This window comes from Equus asinus, chromosome 26 (assembly GCF_041296235.1).
Source record: "Equus asinus isolate D_3611 breed Donkey chromosome 26, EquAss-T2T_v2, whole genome shotgun sequence".
In the NCBI taxonomy this organism is placed as follows: domain Eukaryota; kingdom Metazoa; phylum Chordata; class Mammalia; order Perissodactyla; family Equidae; genus Equus; species Equus asinus.
In genome coordinates this window covers 33257940-33281980 of record NC_091815.1, presented here as the reverse complement: position 1 = coordinate 33281980, position 24041 = coordinate 33257940, and the positions used below count along the sequence as shown (strand labels likewise).

General features: G+C 51.7%; 1 protein-coding gene across 6 annotated transcripts; it reads left to right on the top strand.

Annotated features, from left to right (window-relative positions):
- Positions 1-1291: 1291 nt before the first annotated feature.
- PLEKHA4 (pleckstrin homology domain containing A4) lies at positions 1292-24025 on the top strand. Of its 6 annotated transcripts, none has more exons than XM_014852245.3 (20): positions 1292-1779; positions 2139-2325; positions 3439-3546; positions 5412-5484; positions 5598-5698; positions 5856-5965; positions 6549-6764; positions 7128-7407; positions 8035-8121; positions 8794-8841; positions 8975-9055; positions 9221-9370; positions 10581-10679; positions 13114-13254; positions 14286-14385; positions 14457-14533; positions 21584-21745; positions 22673-22731; positions 23130-23242; positions 23590-24025. In XM_014852245.3, the coding sequence occupies exons 2-20, from the start codon at positions 2242-2244 to the stop codon at positions 23850-23852; spliced, it is 2352 nt and encodes a 783-aa protein (XP_014707731.1). In that variant the 5' UTR covers positions 1292-1779; positions 2139-2241; the 3' UTR covers positions 23853-24025. The 6 variants fall into 6 exon arrangements, with proteins under 6 accessions (XP_014707731.1, XP_070354667.1, XP_014707732.1 ...); XM_070498566.1 differs by having other exon boundaries at positions 1312-1779; positions 8957-9055; XM_014852246.3 differs by having other exon boundaries at positions 1314-1779; positions 2236-2325.
- Positions 24026-24041: the final 16 nt, after the last annotated feature.

Here is a 24041-nt window from a genome sequence, read left to right as displayed (position 1 = left end):
GTGAGGGAAGGGAAAATAGGGTTGGAATTCTCGCGGAAACTCCGCGCTTTGTGACGTCACGGCGGTGTTTCCGAGCGTAGCTACGCCCGGAAACCGGTGAGCTGTCAATCAAACGCGTGAACAGCTTCAGCGGGCGGTGAGCTCGCTCAACTCGTGCTACAGGCAAACGCCTTCCCTCCCGAATTTAACCAGCAGGCTCCAGTCTAGGCTCTCGCACCTTCACATCCTCCCCGGTGTGGGAGAATATTATTGTTTCCATTTCACAGATGTGAAAACTGAGGCTTGGGAATGAAGTCACGTGCCCTGAGGTGGTCACAGCAGAGTCTAGGTTCATTGCAAATGAGAAGAATTTGCAATGCAGATGAGATTCATTGCAGAGGAGAAGAATGTCAGCGCCCCGAAGGCAGCACTTGGCTTTTCTTAACTGCTTTCTTCTCAGTGCCTGGCACACGGTAGGTGCTCAACAAATGCGCTGAGTGGGTACTAATCCAAAAACTCAGACCCCCTCCCAGCCTCAGGCACAAGGCTCCACACCTGCTTTTCACCTGCTTCAAAGTCGTACAAAAGCTCTGCTGTGACACAAACGGAAATTCTGGCTGGGTAGCATCCATCAACCACATGGGAGGTCTCCTGCCACAAGTTCCAGGCCCAGGGAGACACTCCTAATTCCCTGCCCCACCTCCCCGACCTGGTCCATAATTCTGCTCCTCAAAGTACATCCCAGAACCACGTCTCCTCCTCGGTCTAGAACATCCTCGGTCTCACCCGGATCTGAGGCGGACATCTGGCCCTGGCCACTTGACCTTCCTCCAGCCGGGATCCGGGATCCAGGGCCACGCCCTCCTCCCTGCAGGACCTGGACCCATCCACTGAATGCCAAGCTTCCGAGCTCCCAGCTCCTTTCACAACGCAGGAGTTCTGACTCCTAGTTCACTCTTTCCCAGGTGCCCAGAAGTCTGAGCCTCTGACCCCTTCCAAGATCCAAGCTACCTCCATGCCGGTTGCCAATGACCCGGTCCCCTCACCACAACCAGCCCACGGGGACCCTGGAGTCCAGGCCCACCTCCTACTCTCCAAACATTTAGGAATCCCAGTCTCAGCCCTTATGGGACTCCGGTTCTCCAGGCCCCAGCACAGCAGGGACCCAGGAGTCAGGGGGCCCCCCCGAGCCCCTCCCCTCAGCTGTGGGGGCAGCTGAGCCAGGGGTCAGGCTGTGGTGGGGAGGCCAGGAGGGGCGGGGTCAGCCGGGATTGGGAGGGGAGACAGCAGCGTGGGCGGTTGGCAGACCAGCAGAGAGGAAAGAGAAACTGGGAGAGAGAGGAAGAGAGAAAGTGAGAAGGAGAATCTGAGAGAGAGGAGGAAAGAGAAGACGTGGAGGGCCAGAGAGGGAGAGAAAGAGGAGGAGATCGTGAGGGGGAGAGAGAGGGAGAGACTCTCGTGAGTGCGAGAGAAAAAGATTTGGACAGAAACAGAAAGATTGGGAGAGAAAGTGATATGGGGGCAGGGGGAGAGAATGAGTGACAGAGAGACTGGAAGAGACCGAGATTAGAGAGAGAGACAGAAGGTGAGACTGGAGACAGAGAGAGACTAAAAGAAGGGGAGAGTGTGAAAGAAAGAGAGACCGTAAGAGAGGAGAGACAGAGACAAAAAGAGCGTGAGGGAGCAGGTGAGAAGCGAGACTGAGGACTATGAGAGGCAGCACCTAACAGACAGGGAAGGAGGGAGACTGTGGCCCCAGCACCCACTCTCTTGTCCTGTGCTGTTGGGACCCCTGAGCTGGTAAGTTTCCTGGCTGGGCCGGGAGGGGCTGCCTGGCTGTGCATTCCTGGGTGGTGCCCCAGGGCTTGGCGGGGACGGTTTAGGGGTGTGTGTGGGAGGGCAGGAGACAGGTAGCTAGGGGCAACCAGAAAGAGGCAGGGAATGGGGGTCCCTAAGAACAGAGAGGGTCAAATTCCTGCCTAGGGTGCAGGGGGCAAGAATAAAGGAGCCCCTATTCTCTGTCTTGGGCTGCAGACAGCTGCCCCCTCCCCGCAGCTGCCAGTGCCGCCCACCTCTCTTGGCATCGCTCTCGGTATGCGGTCAGGGCCAGGGCCTCCCCCAGCCCCCCAGGCCCCAGACAACAGACTCTTTCTCCTCAGCCTCCTCCTCCGACCTGCGAGCCCCTGACCCCGTCTCTGTCCCCAGCCGGGTCAGCTGCAGAGACAGGCACACAGTCCCTTTCTTTCTCTTCCCAAGCCCTCGATGGAGGAGGGCAGACCTCGGAGCAGCCTCAGCCTGGCCAGCAGCGCCTCTACCATCTCCTCGCTCGGCAGCCTGAGCACCAAGGTTGGACCTTCTTGGTGGGGCTGGGGAGCGGGGCAGGGCTGTGGGCTGCCACATCCCCCTGGTTCCTAGGCCTGGGTTCGGTGCCACCCCAGGGACTCTGGTTGTTAAGAGCAAGGATCCTTAGCGCTGGGGTCTGGCAGGCCAAGTAAGGTCCCAAATTGCCTACCAGTTGCAGCTAGGAATTCAGAGCCACTCCCAACTGTCCCCACCCCTTGTATTTTCCTAATTTGAAGCCGGAGGAATAATCCGGCTTGACTCTGGTTGCTAAAATAGAGCCACTCCCCAGCCATGAGGTTCCCCCCTGCTCCCACCCCGGGAACTCAGAAGTGGCAGCTACTCTCGATTATGACTGAGGACTCCCTGGCCTATCTCTGGCCATCCCATCTAACCAGCTCTGAAATCCAATAAGAAAGGACCTTTCTCTCACAGTAAGACCCCACGGGGGCCTGAGACCCTTTGTCCCAAATCGTCACCCCAGCCCAAAGTTCAGTGAGGACACTTATTTCCTTGTCCTCCTGTCATTCTCTTCTCTCATTTCCAGTTTCCCAAGTTCAGAATCCACAAATTCTATTCCGACCTTGATCAGGACCATCCCCAAGGCAGGGCATCCTGTGGGATTCTGGCTATAGGTGCCTGGGAGGCCGGTGGAGGGGGCTTCGTCTATTGGGAGAGGTTCCGAGCCATCTCTCCACCCTGGACATGGTTGCTAAGGGATGTCACTACCCAGCACTGAGGCGTCCTTCGATTCTGGGTGACCCATCTCCAGGGACTCAGCATGGAGGTCCCTCCAGATCCCAAAGGATGTACTTGCTACATCCCTGACTCTGGAGGCCAAGGGCATCCTCGCCTTGGCAGTGAACTCTTGATTCCCAAATTCCTTCCCCATCAGCCAGTAGCCGCTTCCTTGTTTCCGAACTCCTCCGTCTGCCCATCCAGAGCATCTCTCAACTCTGCACGATGCACACCCAACTCCGATCTCAAGACTCAGCTCCCTCCTTGACCTGGTTTCTGAGGGCAGCTGACCGGGGGCCTCAGGTTGTCTTCGTCCTGCTGCACTGCCCCCCGAAGCGCATCCCGAGGCCCTGTTCACTTCTGTCCTCCTTCTCTCCTCAGAAGCCCACCCGGGCAGTCAGCAAGGTCCATGCCTTTGGGAAGAGGGGCAATGCGCTCAGAAGGGATCCCAACCTCCCCGTGCATATCCGAGGCTGGCTTCACAAGCAGGTGGGGTGACCGGGAGACGGGAGACGGGAAAGGACGCTGCCAGTGACACTAGAGGCTGTGCCTCTGGCTGTCCGCTGTTTCTCTCATTCGAGTCTTCTTTTTTTTTCTATCATTGCTTCTCCTATTATTCTGTCATTGTTTCATTCATTCATTCAATGATGACTTCTTGAATATTTACAACATGCCAAGCCCTGGGGCACATATTATGCAAATAATATAGACAGGTGTCTATGTACTCTACATTCAAGATGCGGGCGGGGCAGGAATGGATAATAAATTCATGTATAAATAAATGGACTGGTTGACTTTAGAGTAGGAAGTCCTGTGAAGAAATGACACAGGGGGATGTGCTCCAAAGTGGCTGAGGGCTGAGAGCTACGTTTGACAGTTGGTCAGGGAAGGCATCTCTGAGATGACATTTGAGCTGAGAAGTAAATGCCAAGAAGGAGCCCATCAGGCTTAGGTCTGGGGGGCAGAGGGAGTCCGAGAGCAAAAGGCGCTGCAGCAGGTCAGAGCTTGGGGTTTGGAGCTGGGCGAGGGGAAAGGAGGTTTGGCAAGGCGGTGGTTCTCAAAGTGTGATCCTAGACGAGCAGCATCAACATCACCTGGGAACCTGCTAGAAATGCACACTGTCAGGTCCCACCCTGGATCTACTGACCCCCAGGAACCCGTGTTTTGTTTTTTGTTGAGGAAGATTAGCCCTCAGCTAACATCTGCCGCCAATCCTCCTCTTTTTGCTGAGGAAGACTGGCCCTGAGCTAACATCCGTGCCCATCTTCCTCTACTTTATATGTGGGATGCCTGCCACAGCATGGCTTGCTGAGTGGTGCATAGGTCCATGCCCAGGATCCGAACCTGTGAACCCCAGGCTGATGAAGCAGAACATGCGAACTTAACCACTGCACCACCTGGCTGGCCTCTAGGAACTTGTGTTTTGTTTTTTTTTTTTTTTTTTGAGGAAGATAAGCCCTGAGCTAACTACTGCCAATCCTCCTCCTTTTGCTGAGGAAGACTGGCCCTGAGCTAACGTCCCTTCCCATCTTCCTCTACTTTATATGTGGGACGCCTGCCACAGCATGGCGTGCCAAGCGGTGCCATGTCCGCACCTGGGATCTGAACCGGCAAAGCCCGGGCCGCCGAGAAGTGGAACGTGCGAACTTAACCACTGTGCCACAGGGCCGGCCCCGGAACTTGTGTTTTAAGAAGGCCTCCTGGTAATTTTTACGCATGCCCAAATCTAGATTCCCTGCCAGCCAGTACACTAGGGTAAGGAATTTGAGGTTTATTCTAAGTGTGGTGGTAAACTCTGTTTTGAGCAGGGAACTCACATGATCTGGCATAATTTTCAAAGATCGTGCTGGCTTCCGTGGGAATGGATTGAAGAGGAGAAGAGGGGCGTAGGGTGGAAGATGGTGGAGCAGTTCGAGCAGAAGCAATGGGGAGACACAGGATTTGGGTTATGGCTCAGTGCCACCTTCCTGGCCTCTCTGTCTCAGGCTCCAGAATAATCGGACCAAGTCTTGGTGTATGAAGCCCCTACCCACATGTGGTACAATATCTCGTTCCAACCTTCCCGTAACTTCTCAATCTCCAATTGACAGATGAGGGACCTAGGGAGGAAATGACTTGCTGAAGGGCATAGTTTAAAAGTGGTGGAGCTAGAAGTCAAACTCAGGTCGGACTGTGTCCAGAATCTGTGTCCTTTCAGCCACAACACGCTGGCTTCCAGCTCTCCATCTGAATCTATCACATCAAACATGTGTCTCTGCTCTTCCCCTCTCTCTGGGTCTCTGTCCCTAAGTGTCACTGTCTCCTTTTTCCTTCTCCTCTCTACTCAGGCCTCTCCTCCCACTCTCTCTCCCCAGGACAGCTCCGGGCTTCGACTCTGGAAACGCCGCTGGTTCGTCCTCTCCGGCCATTGCCTATTCTATTACAAGGGTCAGTGCCCCAGTTGGCAGGGGTGGACGGGCCCCTGTCCCACCCCTCCCTGTCCTCTAGCCTCTCGGTCTCCAGATCCCTTGTGATCCCTGACCCCAGCCCCTCTTTTGCAGACAGCCGTGAGGAGAGCGTCCTGGGCAGCGTCCTACTCCCTAGCTACAGTATCAGGCCAGATGGGCCAGGAGCCCCCCGAGGACGGCGCTTCACCTTCACCGTGAGTCCGTCCATCCCCCATGGGCACTAAGGCACTAGGTGATGGGGGCAGGCTTTGGAGCATCCATTATAGGAGATAAAAGATCTCGACCAGAGTCCATGGCATCCCCCTTTGTAGAGGGCCTGGGCGTCTGGGTCCCCAGCTTCTCTTCCCGCAGGCAGAGCACCCAGGCATGAGGACCTACGTTTTGGCCGCTGACACGCTAGAGGACCTGAGAGGCTGGCTACGGGCGCTGGGCCGGGCCTCCCGCGCGGAGGGTGACGATTGGTGCGTATAGGTCTAGACCACGCCCCTAACCCTGGACCTCCAATCCGAGTCCATTAATTATCCCCTGCTCCTCCCCTTGAGGCACTGCCCCTTCGACGTCCAATCACTCGTCTTCAGCTTGGGAGACTCCGCCTTCCAGGCCCCACCTCCAGGAACTTCATCTCTTCCAATCAGCAAAAAGTCTCTTCTAAGCTCAGCCCACTCTTTGGTCCCGCCCCTCCATCAATATTCCACACTCTCTGATTGGCTCCCTCAGAAGTCTCCACCCCCTGGGGGCTGTCGCTTAAACAATGTAAGCTATAAAAATAAAAGCTCCAGTCCTGGCAGACCCCAGTTTTCAGGCTGGAGGTTCATAGTGCTCTGGGGCATTGGGTCCAGCCACTTGGATGGACCTTATGGTCCTGCACAAGTCACTTCATACTTGGGCCTTAGTTTCCCCGTCTGCAATATGGGGACAATGATTTATAGCACACCACCTCCCCTTTTTTTCTGTCTAGCTCCCTATGTCCTTACGTGTGAACCGAGAATAAAGGCTCTTACGAGTTTCAAAGGAGTGATGTCTTTTTCTGTGCCCATTTGCTAGTGGGCGACCCAGGTCACCTGCACGTCCCCAGCCTGGGGAGGGCCCTGGTGGCCCCGGTGGTCCCCCGGAGGTGAGAAGAGGGGAAGAGGGGCGCAGCTCAGAATCGCCGGAGGTGGCTCGGCTCTCCAGGGGTCGTGGCCGACCAGGGCTGCTGGCTCCCAGCCCCACGGCCGATCTCCAATCTGGACCCCGGATTCGGAGGACGAGGAGCCCGGAGTGAGTTGGACGCAGGAGTCTGGGATGAGAAGGTTCTATAGGGCTGAGCTTCAGACGAAAAGAGATGTTGGGGGCGTGGCCTGAGAAGGGCGGGGACTGGCAGTGACTAGGGGCGTGGCTTAGTGCTTTGTCTTGTGACTGTGAGTTGCTGGGTCTTGCGGGTTGAAACTGTACGGGTGAAGTCTCAAGGAGGAGATGCCACAAAGGAGAAAATTATTCAGGATCTGGGCAGTAGAGGAGGGTTCTACTCTAGAGGGACAGTGACACATACTGAAGGGAAACACATCCTTGAGGCTGACCTGGCGGGCAGTGGAGTGAGGGGACTCTAGTTGACCCAGTTCTCCGATTCTCTCCTCCCCACAGCCTGTTCATTCCCCTCTCTCGCCCTCCCTCCCCTCTGAGCCTCCCCCGGCCCCGTTCTGCTCCTGCACGCAGACCCCCTCCCTCCTCAGGTGACACAGCCCCCCCTGCCAGACCCCATACCCCACTGAGTCGCATCGATGTCCTGCCTCCCCTGGATTGGGGCCGCCAGCGCCAGACGCTTTCCCGGCCACCCACTCCCCGCCGAGGACCCTCCTCTGAGGCTGGGGCAGGAAGGCCTCCCAGGAGTCCCCAGCACTGGAGTCAGGAGGCCAGAACACAGGTGAGCTGGAGAGGTGAAGGGGAGGGGATACTACATCTCCCATCAGCACTCAGGGCTGTCTTTCCAGGCTGGGCTCTAGGACATCGCCCTCTGAGCATGATGGGGATTGTAGTTCATCATAATCACAGCTGGATTCAGATGTGAGAGAGAGTGGACTTTATTTCCTATCAGTCCTCACGGCTTTCTTTTCAGGCTGGTCTCTGGTCATTACCCCTTAAGCATTATGGGGATTGTAGTCCAGAATGCTCTACTCCAACACAGCGCTCAGAAGGGTAGTGTGGTTTGCATCTGCTTTGTGTCTCCAGTTTATCCTTCCAAGTTGGTCACCTACTATTTTCTCTGAGCATTATGGGATTGTAGCCCAGAATATCCACGGCTAACCACAAATATGAGAGTGAGAGTAGATTGCAACTCCCATTGGCCACTGGGGCTGTTTAGGCAGGCTTGTCCATTTATTATCATCCTCTGTGTCCCCACAGTGGCGCACAGCTGGAGAACACGTGGTTGAGGAAATTGTGGGGGCCCAGTTTGGAACCTCAGAGTGTCTCCTAAGGCACTTTAATCTAGACACATCCACTGTAATATTTGTTACTAAGACATGCCAATCTCTAAACATCTTTATTTCAGTATCCCCCCCAGGTCCCCTCTGGCGCCTCCACATATCTCCAGCTGCCCCCAAGACCTCCTGGGACCCGGGCTTCCATGGTTTTATTGGTAGGTATCCTGGGGCACCTCCAGTCTGCTGGAGTCCCCTCTTTTGCTTTCTTTGCTATGGAGATCTTTTTCCATAGAGATCTTATGGGTTCTTAGTTAACTCCTAAATTCCTGATATTTTCAATAGCTATTTGAAAGGTATCTTCTTTTCTTTTTAAGTAATATTTTCTAGTTATCGATGGTATAGAGATATGCTATTCATGTTTGTGGCTTCATCTTGCTCCTGGCATCCTTGCCGAATTCTCTTATTTGTTCTAATCACTCTTTGATTCTGTTAGTTTTTCTGGGTAGATGAACATATCATCTGTAGAGGATGATGGTTTTATCTTTCCCCTTCCTGTCCTTATAATTCTGTTTTTTTTTTTCTTATCTTATAGCACTGGTCAAGATTGCTAATACTGTGTTAAACTGGAACAGTGGTAGTGAGCATCTTGTTTTATTCTCAGTCATAAAGGAAATGTCTCAGTTTTCTCTGTTAATTATAACATTTTCTATAGCTATTTGGTAATAGTCCATTAGATCTTCCTAAAGCCAAGAATCTGGAAACTGGTCTTCTGAGATTTACTGAAGCTTAGAATGAAGCTAATAGGGAGAGAGGTGTCTGTCAGTAGAAACAGGGCTTGGCTCAGCACTGGCCTACAATAGGGACCTGCCTTTTCTCCTTCTCCTCAGCCAGGTCCCCCCCTGGACTCAACCTTCCAGCAAAGCTTGGAGACAGATGTAAGTGCTCCCTGATCCAACCCCTGCTGAGTTCCCAGAGCTAAGGAGAGAATGCTCTAGATGGGGGGTGGGGGGAGGGAGGCAGGGAGAAGAGCCAGATCTGGTCCGTAAATAGCTGCCGTTCTTCCTCCAGACTCTGTTGACCAAGTTGTGTGGGCAGGACCGGCTCCTGAGGAGGCTGCAGGAGGAGATAGACCAGAGGCAGGAGGAGAAGGTACTGGGCTCTGGGATGGGGGAAGGGCCACCTGGCCTCTCCACCTGCCCTTAGCCCTTCCTGATCCCCAGCATGCCTGTGGAGGATATGGGAGAGTTCCTCTTTTCTCTCTCCCTGGGGCTGGGTGTGGCTTCAGGAGTCTACCCACCTTCCCTCTCGGTGTAGGAGCAGCTAGAAGCAGCCCTGGAGTTGACCAGGCAGCAGCTGAGCCAAACAACCAGGGAGGCCGCGGCTCCAGGGAGGGCCTGGGGACGCCAGCGCCTCCTGCAGGACCGACTGGTCAGCGTGAGGGCCACTCTTTGTCACCTGACTCAGGTGAGCATCTGGGGATGGGCATGCCCTTCCAGGAGGCTCCAGGACTCTGCAGGTTGTTACTGAAGGGGACCTGCCCCCAAAGGCTTATGGGAAGGTAGTTCTTGAGAATTCCCCGCTCCACAAATTTTAAACCAGTGGTCTTGACAGTCCTAGGGGGTGAGGGGCGAGCAGCCAAGGAACAGCTGGACTTAATTTAGTGGTTTAAGAGGGTGAATTTGATCTGGGCTTCCTAGCTTTGAATCTTAGCTCCTACTCATAGTAGCTGTGTGACCTTAGAAAATTTACTTAACTCCTCTGGGCCTTAGATACCTCTTCTGTAAACTTGAAATGATAAAAATGGTGTTTATTTTATAGAGTCATTGTGGAGATTTCATAAATACATGTAAATGAATGAGTGAATGAATATTTGATACTTAGGTTACCTGGCATATGGTAAGGAATATTTAAGTGTTAGCTATAATTATTATTATCTGAAAAATGAAGACATTAATACAGTAGTACCTACCTCACAAGAATTAGATAAGCACTAAGAACAGTGCCTGGCACATGGTAAGTGCTTAGTAAAGACTTTCAGCTGCTATTATTATTTTTATTATTATTAATAATGGCAGGGATGGGGCTGGCCCCGTGGCACAGCGGTTAAGTGCACATGTTCTGCTTCGGCAGCCTGGGGTTCGCCGGTTCGGATCCCGGGTGCAGACATGGCACCGCTTGGCACGCCATGCTGTGGTAGGCATCCCACATATAAAGTAGAGGAAGATGGGCATGGATGTTAGCTCAGGGCCAGTCTTCCTCAGCAAAAAGAAGAGGATTGGCAGCAGATATTAGCTCAGGGCTGATCTTCCTCAAAAAAAAAAAAAAAATGGCAGGGAGATTTCTTCTGCCCAGGGGTGCATAGGATCTGTGGTCTTGAGTGTCCCAAGAATTCTGTAGACTCTGCCACCCTAGGGGAATGCAGAGGTAATCCAGAGGATTCAGGCAAAGCTGTTATTTGTCTGCACTATCAGCTCATTGGAATGGCAGATTCCATATAGACACTGGGGTTCCCAGTAATTGGAGCAAAGAGGCTGTTGGGAATTGTAGTCCCTATACCTCCAGGGCACCAGGGGCCAGGCCTTCCTTCCTCCTCCTCAGCTGGGAAGAGATGGAGTGGGGCAAGGTCTGGTGGGTGGGCAGGCTAACTCTGTGTCTCCCCTTTTTGGGACCTGAGGAACGAGAGCGGGTTTGGGACACATACAGCGGCCTGGAGCAGGAGCTGGGCACCTTGAGAGAGACCCTTGAGTACCTGCTGCACCTCGGGTCCCCCCAGGTACATCCTGCCCCAAACCCCCAAACCCCACCCTGCATTCCAGGTTCACCCGGAAAACCTCTGGCATTTAAGCCCCTCCCACAGAATCAAAGCCCCTCCCACTTTATCCCAAGCTTCTCCCCCTGTGTCCTTTCCTTTCCTTTTAAACCCTACTTTAGTGTAGTTAAGACCACGTCCTTCATTTTAAGACCTAGCTTCAGGGGCTGGCCCGGTGGTTGTGTGGTTAAGTTTGCAAGCTCTGCTTTGGTGGCCAGGCTTCACAGGTTCAGATCCTGGGCATGGACCTTAACACCACTAGTCAAGCCATGCTGTGGCAGCATCCCACCTAAAATAGAGGAAGATTAGCACAGGTGTTATCTCAAGGCCGATCTTCCTCAGCAAAAAAAAAAAAAAAATGATAATAATAAAGTCCTACCTTCAGATTCAGAACCACTCTCCCCTCTGGTTCTAAATCTCTCTTCTTATTTTGAAGCCCTGCCCTCATGTCAAAATTCCACCCCTCAGCCCTGTCCCCATCCTGCAAGTTCCTGTCTTGCATTCTGCATCCTAACGTTTGTTGTGAAATTTATCCTCTGGAGTTTCCAGTTCTAAATCCAATCGCTTGGTTCAAGACTCACTCCCAAAGTATAAACCCCGTTGCTTAGCCTCAGACCCACTTCTTCATTCTAAGCCTAGCAAGCGAGTTTCTAAATCATGTATCTTTAGTTAAAAACCTTGACTTCTAGTATTAAATGCATGCTCACAGATTTAAGCCCCGCCCTCTTCATGCTAAGCCCCTCCCACTTCTTCTTAAAATCCACCCTTCAACCCTAATCCCCCACCTATTGGTGTTAAATATCACTCGGCACCAGGAATATATGAAAAGAACAATACATCACAACCGAATTAGGTTTATTATAGAAATGCAAGGTTAATGTAACCCTTCAAAATCAGTCCGTGTGTTTCACCACATTTAACAAAATAAAGGAGAAAAACCACATGATCATTTCAATAATTGCAGGAAAAACATTTGACACAATTTAACATCCATTTATGATAAAAACTCTCTGCAAAGTAGGAATGCACGGGAACTTCCTTAATCTGATAGGCGTCTGTAACAAACCCACAGCAAACATTATAGTTGGCAATGAAATATTGAAAACTTTCCCCTTGGGGCCGGCCCTGTGGCCAAGCGGTTAAGTTCATGCGTTCCACTTTGCCCTGTGGCCCAGGGTTTCACCAGTTTGGATCCTGCGCGCAGACATGGCACCGCTCATCAGGCCACGCTGAGGTGGCGTCCCACATGCCACAACTAGAAGGACCCACAACTAAAAATGCACAACTATGTACTGAGGGGCTTTGGGGAGAAAAAGGAAAAATAAAAAATCTAAAAAAAAACAAAGAAAAAAAAAGAAAACTTTCCCCCTGATATAAGGAATAAGACAAGGGTGTCTGCTATTACTAGTTCTAGTCAGCATTGTACCAGGGTCCTAGACTGTGCAAGTGAGTCTGAGAAATAAACCAAAGGGATAAGGAGCAGAGAAGACGTAAAGCTGTTGTTATTTACAGATGACACAACTGTCATATATAGGTAGGGAACCCAAAATAACCTCCGGATAAGCTATTAGAATAAGCAGATTCAGCAAGGTCACTGAATGCACTGATAGTTTGCAAAAACCAGTTGTCTTCCTGTATGCTAGCGCCAACAATTAGAAAATAAATATTTATAAACAGTAGCGTTTGCAATTAATGTAAACCATCTGAATCTCTAGGAAGAAATAGAATGAGAGATAGGCAAGACATCTACTCTGAAAGCCACAAAACGTCATTGAGAGAAATGAAAGGAGACCTTTAGCAATGGAGAGATATACCATGTTCATGGATAGGAAAGATACAATAATATAAAGATTGGAGTCTCCCCAAATTGATTTCCCCAATGGGGATCTACAATCCCAATACATATCCAGGTTTGTAGGGGGAGATTGACAGACCGATTCTAAATTATATCAGGAAGTCCAAAAGGCCAAGGGTAACCAAGGCCACCTCCAGGAATGAAGCTGGAGGACTAACACGACCAGACGTTAAGTCTGACTGTAAAGCTACAGTTAGGAAGACAATGTAGTATTTATGTGAGGTTAGACAAATGGACCAAAGGAATAGAATAGGGTATTCAGAAACAGACTAATATATATTTATAGGATCACCTATTTATGACAGAGGTGACGCTGAAGAACAGCATGGAGAAGACGGCGTTTATGATAACAGTGTTCGTGTGGTGGGTCAACAGGATATCTATTTGTGGAAATCCACACAATAGCCTCCGTCTGCACCCACAGTCCATCTATGACTCCATAAATAGATTCCAGCTGATTTCAGGCCCTTTCTGTGGTCTATCAACTTTAAGCCTGCTCGCATTTTCCCACCTTTGAGTGATAAATTCCTCTCCTCCCCCCAGGACAGAGCATCTGCTCAGCAGCAGCTGTGGATGGTGGAGGACACGCTGGCGGGTCTGGGGGACCCGCAGAAACCGCCCCCGCACACTGAGCCCGACTCCCCATCCCCTGCAGTCCAAGGCGAGGAGTCCTCGGAGAGGGAGGTGAGACCCACACCCCTCTGTCCCCATCCAGCTTCCTGTCCCTTCTGCCCCCGGCCCCACCCATCACCCACTTGCCTCTTTCTCTCTCGCTTGATCAGCTAACCAACCTCAGGCAAGTCTCTTAAGCTCTGGAAGCTCCTCTTCCCTTATTTGTTACATTGTGACCATAGTCCAGTGTGTGCTGGAGTCAGCTTCCAGCACCTCCCAGAGCCAACTGCGTGTGTCTCTTCTCAGTTCCACATTCAACAATGTCACGTCGGCAATTGACGACACATGACGGCAATTGATGTCACGTTGAAATTGACCGTGGTGGAAGTGTTTGCACCACAGAAACTGGCAAACGCTACCCACCGGGGCTCCTTCCTCCCAGAGAGGCATTCGATACACATTTACCAGACATGGCTGATCATCACCCCCACCTTGCAGGATCCTGTAAGGAGAAATTGTGACTGGAAAGTGTCTGTCACAGAGTAGGCCCTCAGGAAGCAGGAGCCACTGTTGTCATAGCTGGGTTAGAGCCGCTGCTTATCCTGACCATCCGATCACGTGCCCAGGAGACCTGGGTTCAGATCCCAGCTCTGCCGTCTTTGTGACATCAATTGTTGACCTCATTCTCTGAGTCTAAGTTTCCCCATATGTAAAATAGGGATCATAATTGCTGCCTCATAGCTTTGTTGAGGGGATTTCATGAGATAACGCTGATAAGGTGCTCAGCACAGCCCCAGATACAAAATCATTATAAAACTTGCACTTATAATGCCTTGCTATGTGTCAGGCACTGTTCTAAGCGTCTTACATGTGTGGATTCAATCCTTATTTCCAAACGTGCAATATGGCCCAGAGAGGTAAAGTAACTTGTGCTAGGTCACACAACTAATAAATGGCAGAGAGCTGAGATTTGAAACCAGGTCATCTGGCTCCTGGTTTTCAATCTTAATCTGACTCACGCTGTGTCTGAATTGCTAAGTGCTTGAAAAATGGGAATAATAATGATAGTGATAATCATTATTCCCCTTTCCCGACCCCTCCAGAGCCTGACTGAGTCTGTGGAACTGAGCTCGCCCCGGTCCCCTGAGGCTGACTGGGGGCGGCCCCCCGGGGGCGACAGAGACCCCTCCAGCCCTCGCTCAGGTGAGTGTCCTCGGTTGGGTGGGACTTGCTGGAGTTCCCTGTCCTCACCAAGTCCTGTTCTGCCCTTCCAGGTCTTGGGTCTCCAAGGGCCTCCCGGGCCTCCAGCCCTGAGGGTCGCCGCCTCCCTTCCCCGCAGCCAGGAACCAAGGTAGGCGGTCCATCTCGTCCCCGAAGGTCCATCTTGTAACCCTTTCATCTGACTGCCACAGACGCCCCCACTCTTGGGGAAACACTGGGAGAGGGAAGTTTTAAGGCCATACCTCAGAGCAGAGAGAACACGATTTGTTAAGAGTGTCGAGATTGAATTCTGTCTCTGCCACTTCTAAGCTGTATGACTTTGGGTCACTTACTAAACCTCTCTGTGCCTCCATTTTCTCATCTGCAAAATGGAGCTAATCACAGTATCTGCCATCCAGAGCTGATGTGAGGATCCAGACTAGATGAATGCCTATCAAGGGTTGAAAATAGTATGTGGATATAGTAAGGACTCCATTCATTCATTCATTTATCAATTATTCATTCAACAAATATGTATTAAATATCCTCTTTGCTCTCCAGTAAGGTAGCTAGTAGCCACGTGTGGCTCTGTAAGTTTAAAAGAATTAAAATGAAATAAAATTAAAAATTCATTCACATTGACCGCATTTCAAGTGCTCCGGAGCCACACGTAGCTGGTGGCCACCCTGTCGGGCAGTGCAGATATGGAACATTTCCGTCATCGCGGAAAGTTCTATTTCATAGAGCTGTTTAGGCGCTGAGGTCACAAACACGAACAAGATGAGAAAAAAAAAACCCTTCCCCTATGATCTGGCATCTACTGGGTGTCAGAAGCAGATAATGAACAACCACCTTACTGTACATTATTTTATACATCGTAAGTGCTGAATAAGTAGAAAAAGGACTCAGTAAGGGGATGTGGGACGCTTGGGGGAGGCATGCAGTTGTAAGTGGCTTGGTCTGGAAAGGTGATGTTTGAACAAATACCTAAAGAGGGGAGGGAGGGGGCCTTAGGGATATCTGGTGGAAGAGTGTGACAGGCAAAGGGAACAGCCTTTGCAAAGGTTCTGAGGCAGGAGTGAGCCTGGCCTGTTGGTGGAGCAGCTAGAAAGCCAGTGTGGGGGCCGGCCCGGTGGCGCAGCAGTTAAGTACACACGTTCTGCTTTGGCAGCCGGAGGTTCGCTGGTTTGGATCCTGGGTGCGGACATGGCACCACTTGGCAAGCCATGCCATGGTAGGCGTCCCTCATATAAAGCAGAGGAAGATGGGCACAGATGTTAGCTCAGGGCCAGTCTTCCTCAGCAAAAAAAGAAGAGGCTTGGCAGCAGATGTTAGCTCAGGGCTGATCTTCCTCAAAAAAAAAAAAAAAGAAAAGAAAAGAAAGAAAGGCAGTGAGGCTGGAACCGAATAAACGAGTCATGGGGAGAGGGCTGGATGTGAGGACAGGTGGGTAATGGGGGCAGATGGTGCTGGGCCTTCTGGTCCCAGGTGAGGACTTTGACTCTGAGGAGGAAGGGAGCCATGAGGGTTCTGAGCAGAGGGACGTGAGTGGGAACGGGCGCCCTCTGGTGGCCGTGTGGGGAGACAGTGGGGGCCGGGGCTGGGCTCGTCCAGGAGGCAGAGACCAAGTAGCTTCCACTAACTTAGAAGTGGAGGTGTTGAGAGGCAGTCGGATTCGAGACATACCTGGCTTCATACCTTATCCAAAACCCTTGGGACCAGACGAAATTCAAAATGCAAAACTTTGCAGATTCTAGACAGATCAAACAGTGCGTCTACAGTGTATTATAAAAAAGCTGAAGCGGCGTCTGGCGCAGCCCCCTTAGTCCAACACGTTAACATTTCGTCAATAAAACGTCTGACTATTCCTACTCAATGGGATAAAGGCTCTAAATAACATCTCAATTTAAACGTTGTAAGTTTTTTTGATATAGCAATGAGCTACGGAATGAGCGAGTCGGAGTGGAATAAAATAGATTTATACGTATCAAGCACTTTTTATTTCTAAGGAAAAGGTTTAGTCAAACATCATGTCACACATCCATGTACAAAAGAAGCCAGACAGCTCAGTGGACACATGCCATCACGGCTCTTGACGTCTGGTGGCTTGAGACTCTGGAGAGAGGGATCATTGGTCGAGCCATCAGTGCCATCATCAAGCTGGAGGTGGACGTCTCAGGCAGGGCTAGGAGGGGAAGTCCCTGGGGACGAGGCGGGTGGCCTTCGTAGAGTTTTAGGCTGTGTCATCTGCTCCTTGGCAAAGGGTCTTGGGGGCCGGCGCCGTGGCCAAGTGGTTAACTTCACGAGCTCTGCTTCGGGGGCCCAGGGTTTCACGGTTCGGATCCTGGGGGCGGACATGGCACCGCTCATCAAGCCATGCTGAGGCGGCGTCCTGCATGCCACAACTAGAAGGACCCACAACTACAATATACAACTATGTACCGGGGGGCGCTGGGGAGAAGAAGAAGAAAAAAAAGAAAGAAAGAAGATTAGCAACATATGTTAGCTCGGCTGCCAGTGTGAAAAAATAAAAAGAGCCAAAGATAGGCCTGAAGACAAGACGGTGAAAAGAGGCAAGAGAAACATCTGTCCCTTCTGAGAGCTGAGGAAGTAGGATGGCTTCAGGAACAGGGCTGTGGAGCGTCTGCTGGGACATCTCAGTGAATATGACCCGCAAGATACCTCGTGAGTGATGTGACGTAAATAGGACCAGGTGGATGTTGGCACCAGAGTTAGGAAAACAAATGTCAAATGTCCATGTTCAGATTTGGGGGTTTTTTTTTTTGGAGTTACAGATAAGAGATTTGGGGAGATGATTTTGAAGGTGGAGCCAACAAGATCTCCTGGCAGATTAGAGATGGGGTGTGAGGCGTGGAGAATGACGATAAGGTTCTTGGCCTGGGCATTTGGAGGAATGGAGTTACCAGGCAGGAGTGGGGCGGGGGAAGGAGGGGAGTTCAGGTTTGAATACGTTAATTATTCTGAGCTTCCTGTTTGTGATTATTCTCACTGATGCTGTTGTAGTCCTGGCCTCTTGTGTACTGGGTTTTGTCTGGACATTGTGGTTCCTGAGCTGAATCAGGCCAGATCCCAGCCATCGAGGAGCTTCAGACACAATCAGAACAGAGGGAATTGTGTTCTGTGATGGTGAAAGCACGAGGCATTGGAGGACTCCAGAGGACAACTCCCTGACAGCCTGGGCACGTTGGAGATGTTTTCCTGGAGGCGGAGAGACCTTGAAGAATGAGTTAGAATTCGCCAAATGGGGAAGCAGGCAGACAGCTGGTGCGAATATCCAGACTGAGGTGGGGATTTAGGAAGCCAGAGCCTCTGCTAATCTATAGGATGCCTTTTTGTGAATTAGAGACAGGTGCCCCTTCTGTGTGGGTGGAACATAGCTTGGTACCAGTGGAGGGCTCAGCCCTTGGGCAGTGAGCATCCCATACAACTGTACATGGTATCTTGGGAGCAAAGAACTCTGGCCCCCAGAACTTCTGCCAACTGAAAGGTTGTTCAATTCAGGTCAGCAAACATCATCTCAGACCCTTCTTGAGTGCCAGGCCCCACAAAGCTGGGTCCCCAGACCAGTCCCTGTTTTCAAGGACCTACACTTTTGAATTGAGTTTGCTCTGTAGTGACCTTCTGCATCATAACCCCTATTTTTCTGTGGCTTCCCTCATCCTGAAGCTGGCAAAGGGTTCCTGCGGGAAACATGGCTTATGGACTTAACAGGACCATTCTGATGCCTACAAAGACATCAGCAAATGACCCATCCGAGTAGGGTGTCAGAAGGGCCAGGGAGCTGCCCCTGTCCCCTTCCGCCTGAGCTTTTAGATGTGGCCATTGCCGGAAGAAACCCCAAATTCCTTCATTTGCTCACCATGCATTTCCTGAGGTCTCCTAGGGGCCAGTCCCTGTGGAAGGTATTGGGGACCCAGCCGTGAATCAGAGCTGATTCTGCAGTCTGAGGGCAGAGAGGCACGAATGCCGTCCTCGTGCGTATCCGACTGGCCTAAGTCATTTCACGGCGGGGACTCAGAGCATTGGGAAGCCTGTTAAAAGGTAAGCTGAGTCTGGATGAATGAAAAAAGGGTTTGGCCATGCAGAAAACGGTACTCCAAACAAACGGAACCGTGGAGGTATTAAAGAAAGAGATCAGAAACAAAGCTGAACTTATTCCTCGCTTAAACCAGACAGACCTATTCTTGGGCGACACAGTCTCCCCCAGCGAAGCAGAGAGCTGTTGGCAATTAGCGTGGAGTTCACGCTATTTGATTGGTGGACGTTGGGAGCCAGGCGTGTTTAGGGATTGGTGGACCTCGAGCCGCGGGAGTTGTGTGTCTGTTGCTGATTGGCTGGTAAAACACGGGCTCATCCCGGATTGGCTGGCTTTCAGGAGCCCGGGGGCTGCCGCTGTCCAGAGCTTAGCGGGTGTGTAGCGAGTTCCAGGGATTTCAGAGTTCAGCAAGGAAAATTATATGACCACGTTGTGGCAGGAGCGCACGCGGGCTTTATTTGGTCCACACTTTGACGGGTTTGCCCGTGGGAGAAGTCGCTCACAGCGTGAGACCTTCCAGAGGTTACTGCCTGGGGGCCACTGCCCAGAGGGGAAGAGGGGGTGGGCGGCAAGGGAAATCTCAGGAGAGAGGGAGATCCCAGAATGGGCTTAAGGTCTAGGTGTTGTTGCCCCACAGCTCTGTGTGGAGCCTCTGGGCGGGAGAGCTCCAGAGAACAGCACTGGTCTTGGGGTGTTTTACAACTACAAATTTATCTCATCTTCTGGTCCTAGTCAGATGCTTGTCCATTGCGCCACTGGCCCCCCACAAGTTTATCTTATCGATGGCGAGCAGATGTTAGGCACAGTTTTGTGGAACGTTCAGATCAGGCAGGCTGTAGATAGCTAAAGTTCTCTGCTTATTTGGGCTACGTTCAAAACAAGTGGATGTGTAACAGTTGGAATTGCGTGACAGCAGACTTTCTAGCCGATGATATGGCTGCTGTGAAGAAGTAACATACAGCCGATACTCAGGGGCCATTACTTATTTAATAGGTGGACATGTGACTCAAGAGTGGCCAAATCAGAGTAAGTGGGTAAACTGCCGTGACTGGTCCCACAATAAGGAGCTGATCCAACCTGTCTCCCCAGAATTTTCTAGTTGGAGACGGCAGCTAAGAGTTCTCCTCCCTCTGATTTTTGGCTTTTTTTTTTTTTTCCCTTAAACAACACATCTGTTGTCTTTCGAAGTTTCATGGGCTAGAAGTCCAAAACCAAGGTGTCAGCAGGGGTGTTCTCTGTCTGAAGGTGCTGGGGGGGGGGCGGTTCTGTTCCAGGCTTCAGGTATTCCCTTGACTAGTGGCAGCGTAACTCCATCTGTCATGTACAGTCCTTCCTGTATACACATCTGTGCCCAAACTGCCCCCTTTCCTGAAGGATAACACATCTTAGCAGCTGGATAACCATATCGCCCCGTTCCTTGCCTCTAGCACCCCGGAAGTCTGACAGCTTTCCTTTGTTTCATCCCCTCTCTGTGCCCTTCAGTTCAAGCTGGCAGCATTTCTGCTGAGATGATTCATGGACTCCACATGTCACATGCCTAATCTCTTCGCAAACAGGTTGTCTAGCCACACCCTTGGTCTTCTCTCCAGAGCATGTGCTCTCACTTTTTGCAATACGGATAGGCTGAGAATTTCCCAAATTTTCAAGTTCTGGTTTCTTTTTGGTGAATATTGTTTTCTTTGATTTATCTCTACCCTCTTGTATTTTAAGCTCTTAAGGCTAGAAGTCCATGATCAAGGTGTCAGCAGGGCCACACTCCCTCTGAAGATGCCAGGAAGGGATCTGTTCTGGGCCTTTCTCCTAGCTTCTGGTAGTTCCTTGGCTTGTGGTAGCACGACACCCATTGTCACATGGCCTTCTCCCTGAGTGTGTCTTCTCTCTGGTTTTGAGGGCCAGAGAGAGCTCCGGAAGCGAAGGCCAACCCAAAGTGATCCTCTTGACCGTTTAGGTAATGCATCCCCTTCCTCCATTTGTCATTGTCAAGAGGACTCAGAATTGTTTTTCATCACAAGTGCTGGGGAGGAGGAACTATACCTCTCCCCTCTGGGTCCTTCTGGCAGGTCTAGGAATTAAATTGACATGAGACAGAATGACAGGAGAGAATCAAACAAAGTTTAATAACGTGAATACATGGGAAAAGCCCAGGAAAACTGAGTAACTAGCCAAAATGGGGAAAGCCACCACCTTAAATACCATTCTCAGCTAAAGACAAAGGAGGATGTTGAGGGTAGTGATTTGAGACTTCGAAGAGGAGGAAGACAATTCACATGGAGATGGAAAAGCAAATGTTTGGTAAACAAATGTTTGCTGGGCCATAGACAATGTGACCCAAGAGAGAGAGAACTTTGATAAAAATGGGCTTAGCGAGGATCCTCCCTGTCTACCATACTCAGAGTTATCTATGGTGGTGGCCTGTCCTGGCGTGCCTTCTATTTTAAATTCCTTTAGGCAGTTAGGGGAAAGGTTAAAGTTTCTTTTTGAGAATTTTGTTCTTAAAAATAAGCAGGGTGAAGGGGCTGGCCCCGTGGCCGAGTGGTTAAGTTCGTGCGCTCCGCTGCAGGCGGCCCAGTGTTTCGTTAGTTCGAATCCTGGGCGCGGACATGGCACTGCTCATCAGACCACGCTGAGGCAGCGTCCCACATGCCACAACTAGAAGAACCCACAACGAAGAATACACAACTATGTACCGGGGGGCTTTGGGGAGAAAAAGGAAAAAATAAAATCTTTAAAAAAAAAAACAAAACAAAGCAGGGTGAAGAGATACATTTTGGCGTGGCAAATTCTGATCCCCCACACAAGCCACCCAGGGTCCTGACTACTAGTGTGAAGAAGCTTGATACATCTAGGGAAGAGTAGGTGTTTGTTAGGCTCGGGCTTTGGGTCCAAATAGGGCAGCTGATGGAGTTGAGGCCAGAGAGGTGGGTAGGGAACAGGCCACACAGGACCTCGAACACTTTTGTCCTGGGTGGTTCTTGGGGGCCATGAGAGGATGCGAGCAGTGAGGGGACGGTGGGTGTAGGAAGACCCCCTCCAAGGTCCGGTGGTTGACTTACTAGAAAGGGCAAGACTGGAGGCAGAGAGGCTCAGGGAAGACATAAAGAGGAGGCGCAAGGTTGGGATCTCAAGGTGTTCTCATCTCCTCAGCCCCCGGTGGCCCGGCCGAGGATGAGTGCTCAGGAGCAGCTGGAGAGAATACGCAGAAACCAGGAGTGTGGCCGGCCGCTCCCTCGCCCTGCTTCGCCTCGGCTCCTCACCCTGGGCAGGACGCTGTCCCCAGCCAGACGCCAGCCTGACATGGAACAAAGGGTGAGGGGAACAGGGAGTGCAAAGTGGGGTGGTGGGTGGAGTGGTAATGGGTCCTCTGCTCCTAGTTAGAGCCTCAGTTTCTCTCCTTGTAAAAGGGGGACGTCCCCTACCTCCTTACCCAGAACCGGGTTTCCAGATTCACCCCATCTTGCACCTGTGCTGAAATCAGCACCCTGGCTTCCCTCGCGGTGGGGGATGGGGTGAGGGGAGGAGGGGGACAGAGCCAACATCTCCACCTCACCAGCGTTCTCCCTTCAGGATGGGGGTCACGAGTCTGGATTAGGAGCCCAGTTTTTCTTTTTCAGCTACTATATGTTATCAAAGGCAAAAAAATTAATCATTTTTCTTTTGAGCAAGGAGGGAAATCGACTTTATTCATGCTATTGTAGTGGGGGGAGCACCCCAGATCTGAAGATCCGAGCGTCTCGGCAGGATGGTTTCATCTTAGACTTTTTTGGGGAGCAATTAGACAAGTCATAGGTGGGGTGATTTTCCGGTTGGGATTGATTTTGTAATGGGCGGCGTCTTAGTCAGCTGAACACCAAACTTTTATCTCTGTGTCTACCTAGTTTTGGGGAGACAGTTCTGGGAATCATTTGTGAGGTGAAGAATGTTAATTTGGAGGGCCTGTTTCTGGCCTTGCCGTGGGTGAACCAGGGGTGGGGGAGTCGTCTGAGTCTTATCTAAGTCATAAGGAGGACGGGGGTTCTTCGAAGTAAGCCGTTTTCCAGAGCACAAAAGGGCGTGTGTGGGGGACGGGGGCAGTTTCTTAACCTCGCTGTTTTTCAGGAGTGCATGTAAAGTTAAACATTGTCAGTGTCTCTGGGGGCAGTTTCATCCTCTCTCTGAGCCCCCTTCATTTCCTCCTCAAAATGAGAACGTGAGGACTTCCAGACGAGGAAATCTAATGCCCCAGTTCCTTTGCAGGCGGTCCCAGGACACTCTGGAGCCCAGAAATGGCTCAGAAGCTCCGGGTCCTGGAGCAGGTGAGGAATTCGAGGGCTGGGCAGGGAGCTGGGAAATCGATTTGCCAAAGGGGAAGGGAGAAGCGTGATTATTAATGTCTCCTGAGTACTGAAGTGCAGGTCGCAGAACCTGTTCTAGTTCAGAAAGCCCTAGATCCGCATTGAGAACTGCATTTTCCAAAACTGCAAAACTGGGTAGGTATCTAACTCCGCCCCTGGGTCGGGAGATCTGGTGAAGTTTAAGGACGACTGGACTACAAATCCCATAATGCACGCGGGCTTTTTATAAGGGCCGCGCCATGGTTAAAGTCCTTTAAAGACACGTGCTAGGGACTACAACTCCCAGAAGGACACGCGCAGCACTGCGGTCCTCGCTGCATTATATAATTGTACACGTCCCCCGATCTCTTTTTTTCTAGTCCAAGGAACACCACCCCTTATTTGCCGACATCCGAAGGTCACCGGGAGCGAGTCCTTAGCCTCTCGCAAGCCCTGGCTGCTGAGGCGTCGCAGTGGCACAGAATGATGACAGGTGAGGAGGGGCTGGGGACCCTGGGCTCCTGGGTTTTAGAGAAGAGGGAGCCAGAGGCCCGGAATGCTAGGTGCTGGTGGGGAGGGGTCTGAGGGTGGCTGGGAATCCTTTGTCTTGATGAAGAAGGAGCTAGACAGGCCTTGAAAGTTCTAGATCCCAGGCAGGAGGACATCGGGGTCCAGGGCTACTGGATCTGGAGGAGGGTCCTGAGGGGTGGGCCTCCCTAGGTCTGAGGGAGGAGGTGGCTGGGGGCCTGGACTCCTGGGTCTAAGAGAGGAAAGGCCTTGGGGGTCTGCACTCCCGAATCTCAAAGTTTGCCATTCTCATTCCCCACTCGTCCTCTCTAGGGGGAAATTTGGACTCCCGAGGAGACCCTCTTCCCCCTGCGCCGCCGCCTCCGTCAGACCCCACGCCCCAGGTGTCCTCGCCGCCACGATCTCCTCGGGCGGCCAATTCCCGCTCCACGGGGTTCTCCCGCCGAGGTAGTGGGCGTGGCGCAGGCCCCGCCTCCTGGGAGTCCACGTGGGACCCTGGGGCCGCCCCTCCCGCCCTGACGCAAGACGAGGGGGCGTGGCCTCTGCGGGTCACGCTGCTGCAGTCCAGCTTCTGACACGCCCAAGCGCGGCAGCCAATCGGAGCGTGAGGGCGTGGCCTGGAGGTACCGCCCGAGATCTGGAGCCACTCAGGGCACCTGGGGGCGTGATCTAGTCCCCTCCGGTGGCCGAAATTTGGTTTTCCCAACACTTGTCCAAATTCGGATTAAAACTTTGAACTTTTAGTCAATAGCCTTCTCTCTGTC

Excerpts from the sequence above, each read along its gene's own strand:
- PLEKHA4 (XM_070498566.1), top strand. The coding sequence starts at position 2,242 with ATGGAGGAGGGCAGACCTCGGAGCAGCCTCAGCCTGGCCAGCAGCGCC. Across the intron at positions 22,732-23,129 it reads AGCTCCGGGTCCTGGAGCAG|TCCAAGGAACACCACCCCTT; the intron begins GTGAGGAATTCG and ends CTTTTTTTCTAG. Across the intron at positions 23,243-23,589 it reads GTGGCACAGAATGATGACAG|GGGGAAATTTGGACTCCCGA; the intron begins GTGAGGAGGGGC and ends CGTCCTCTCTAG.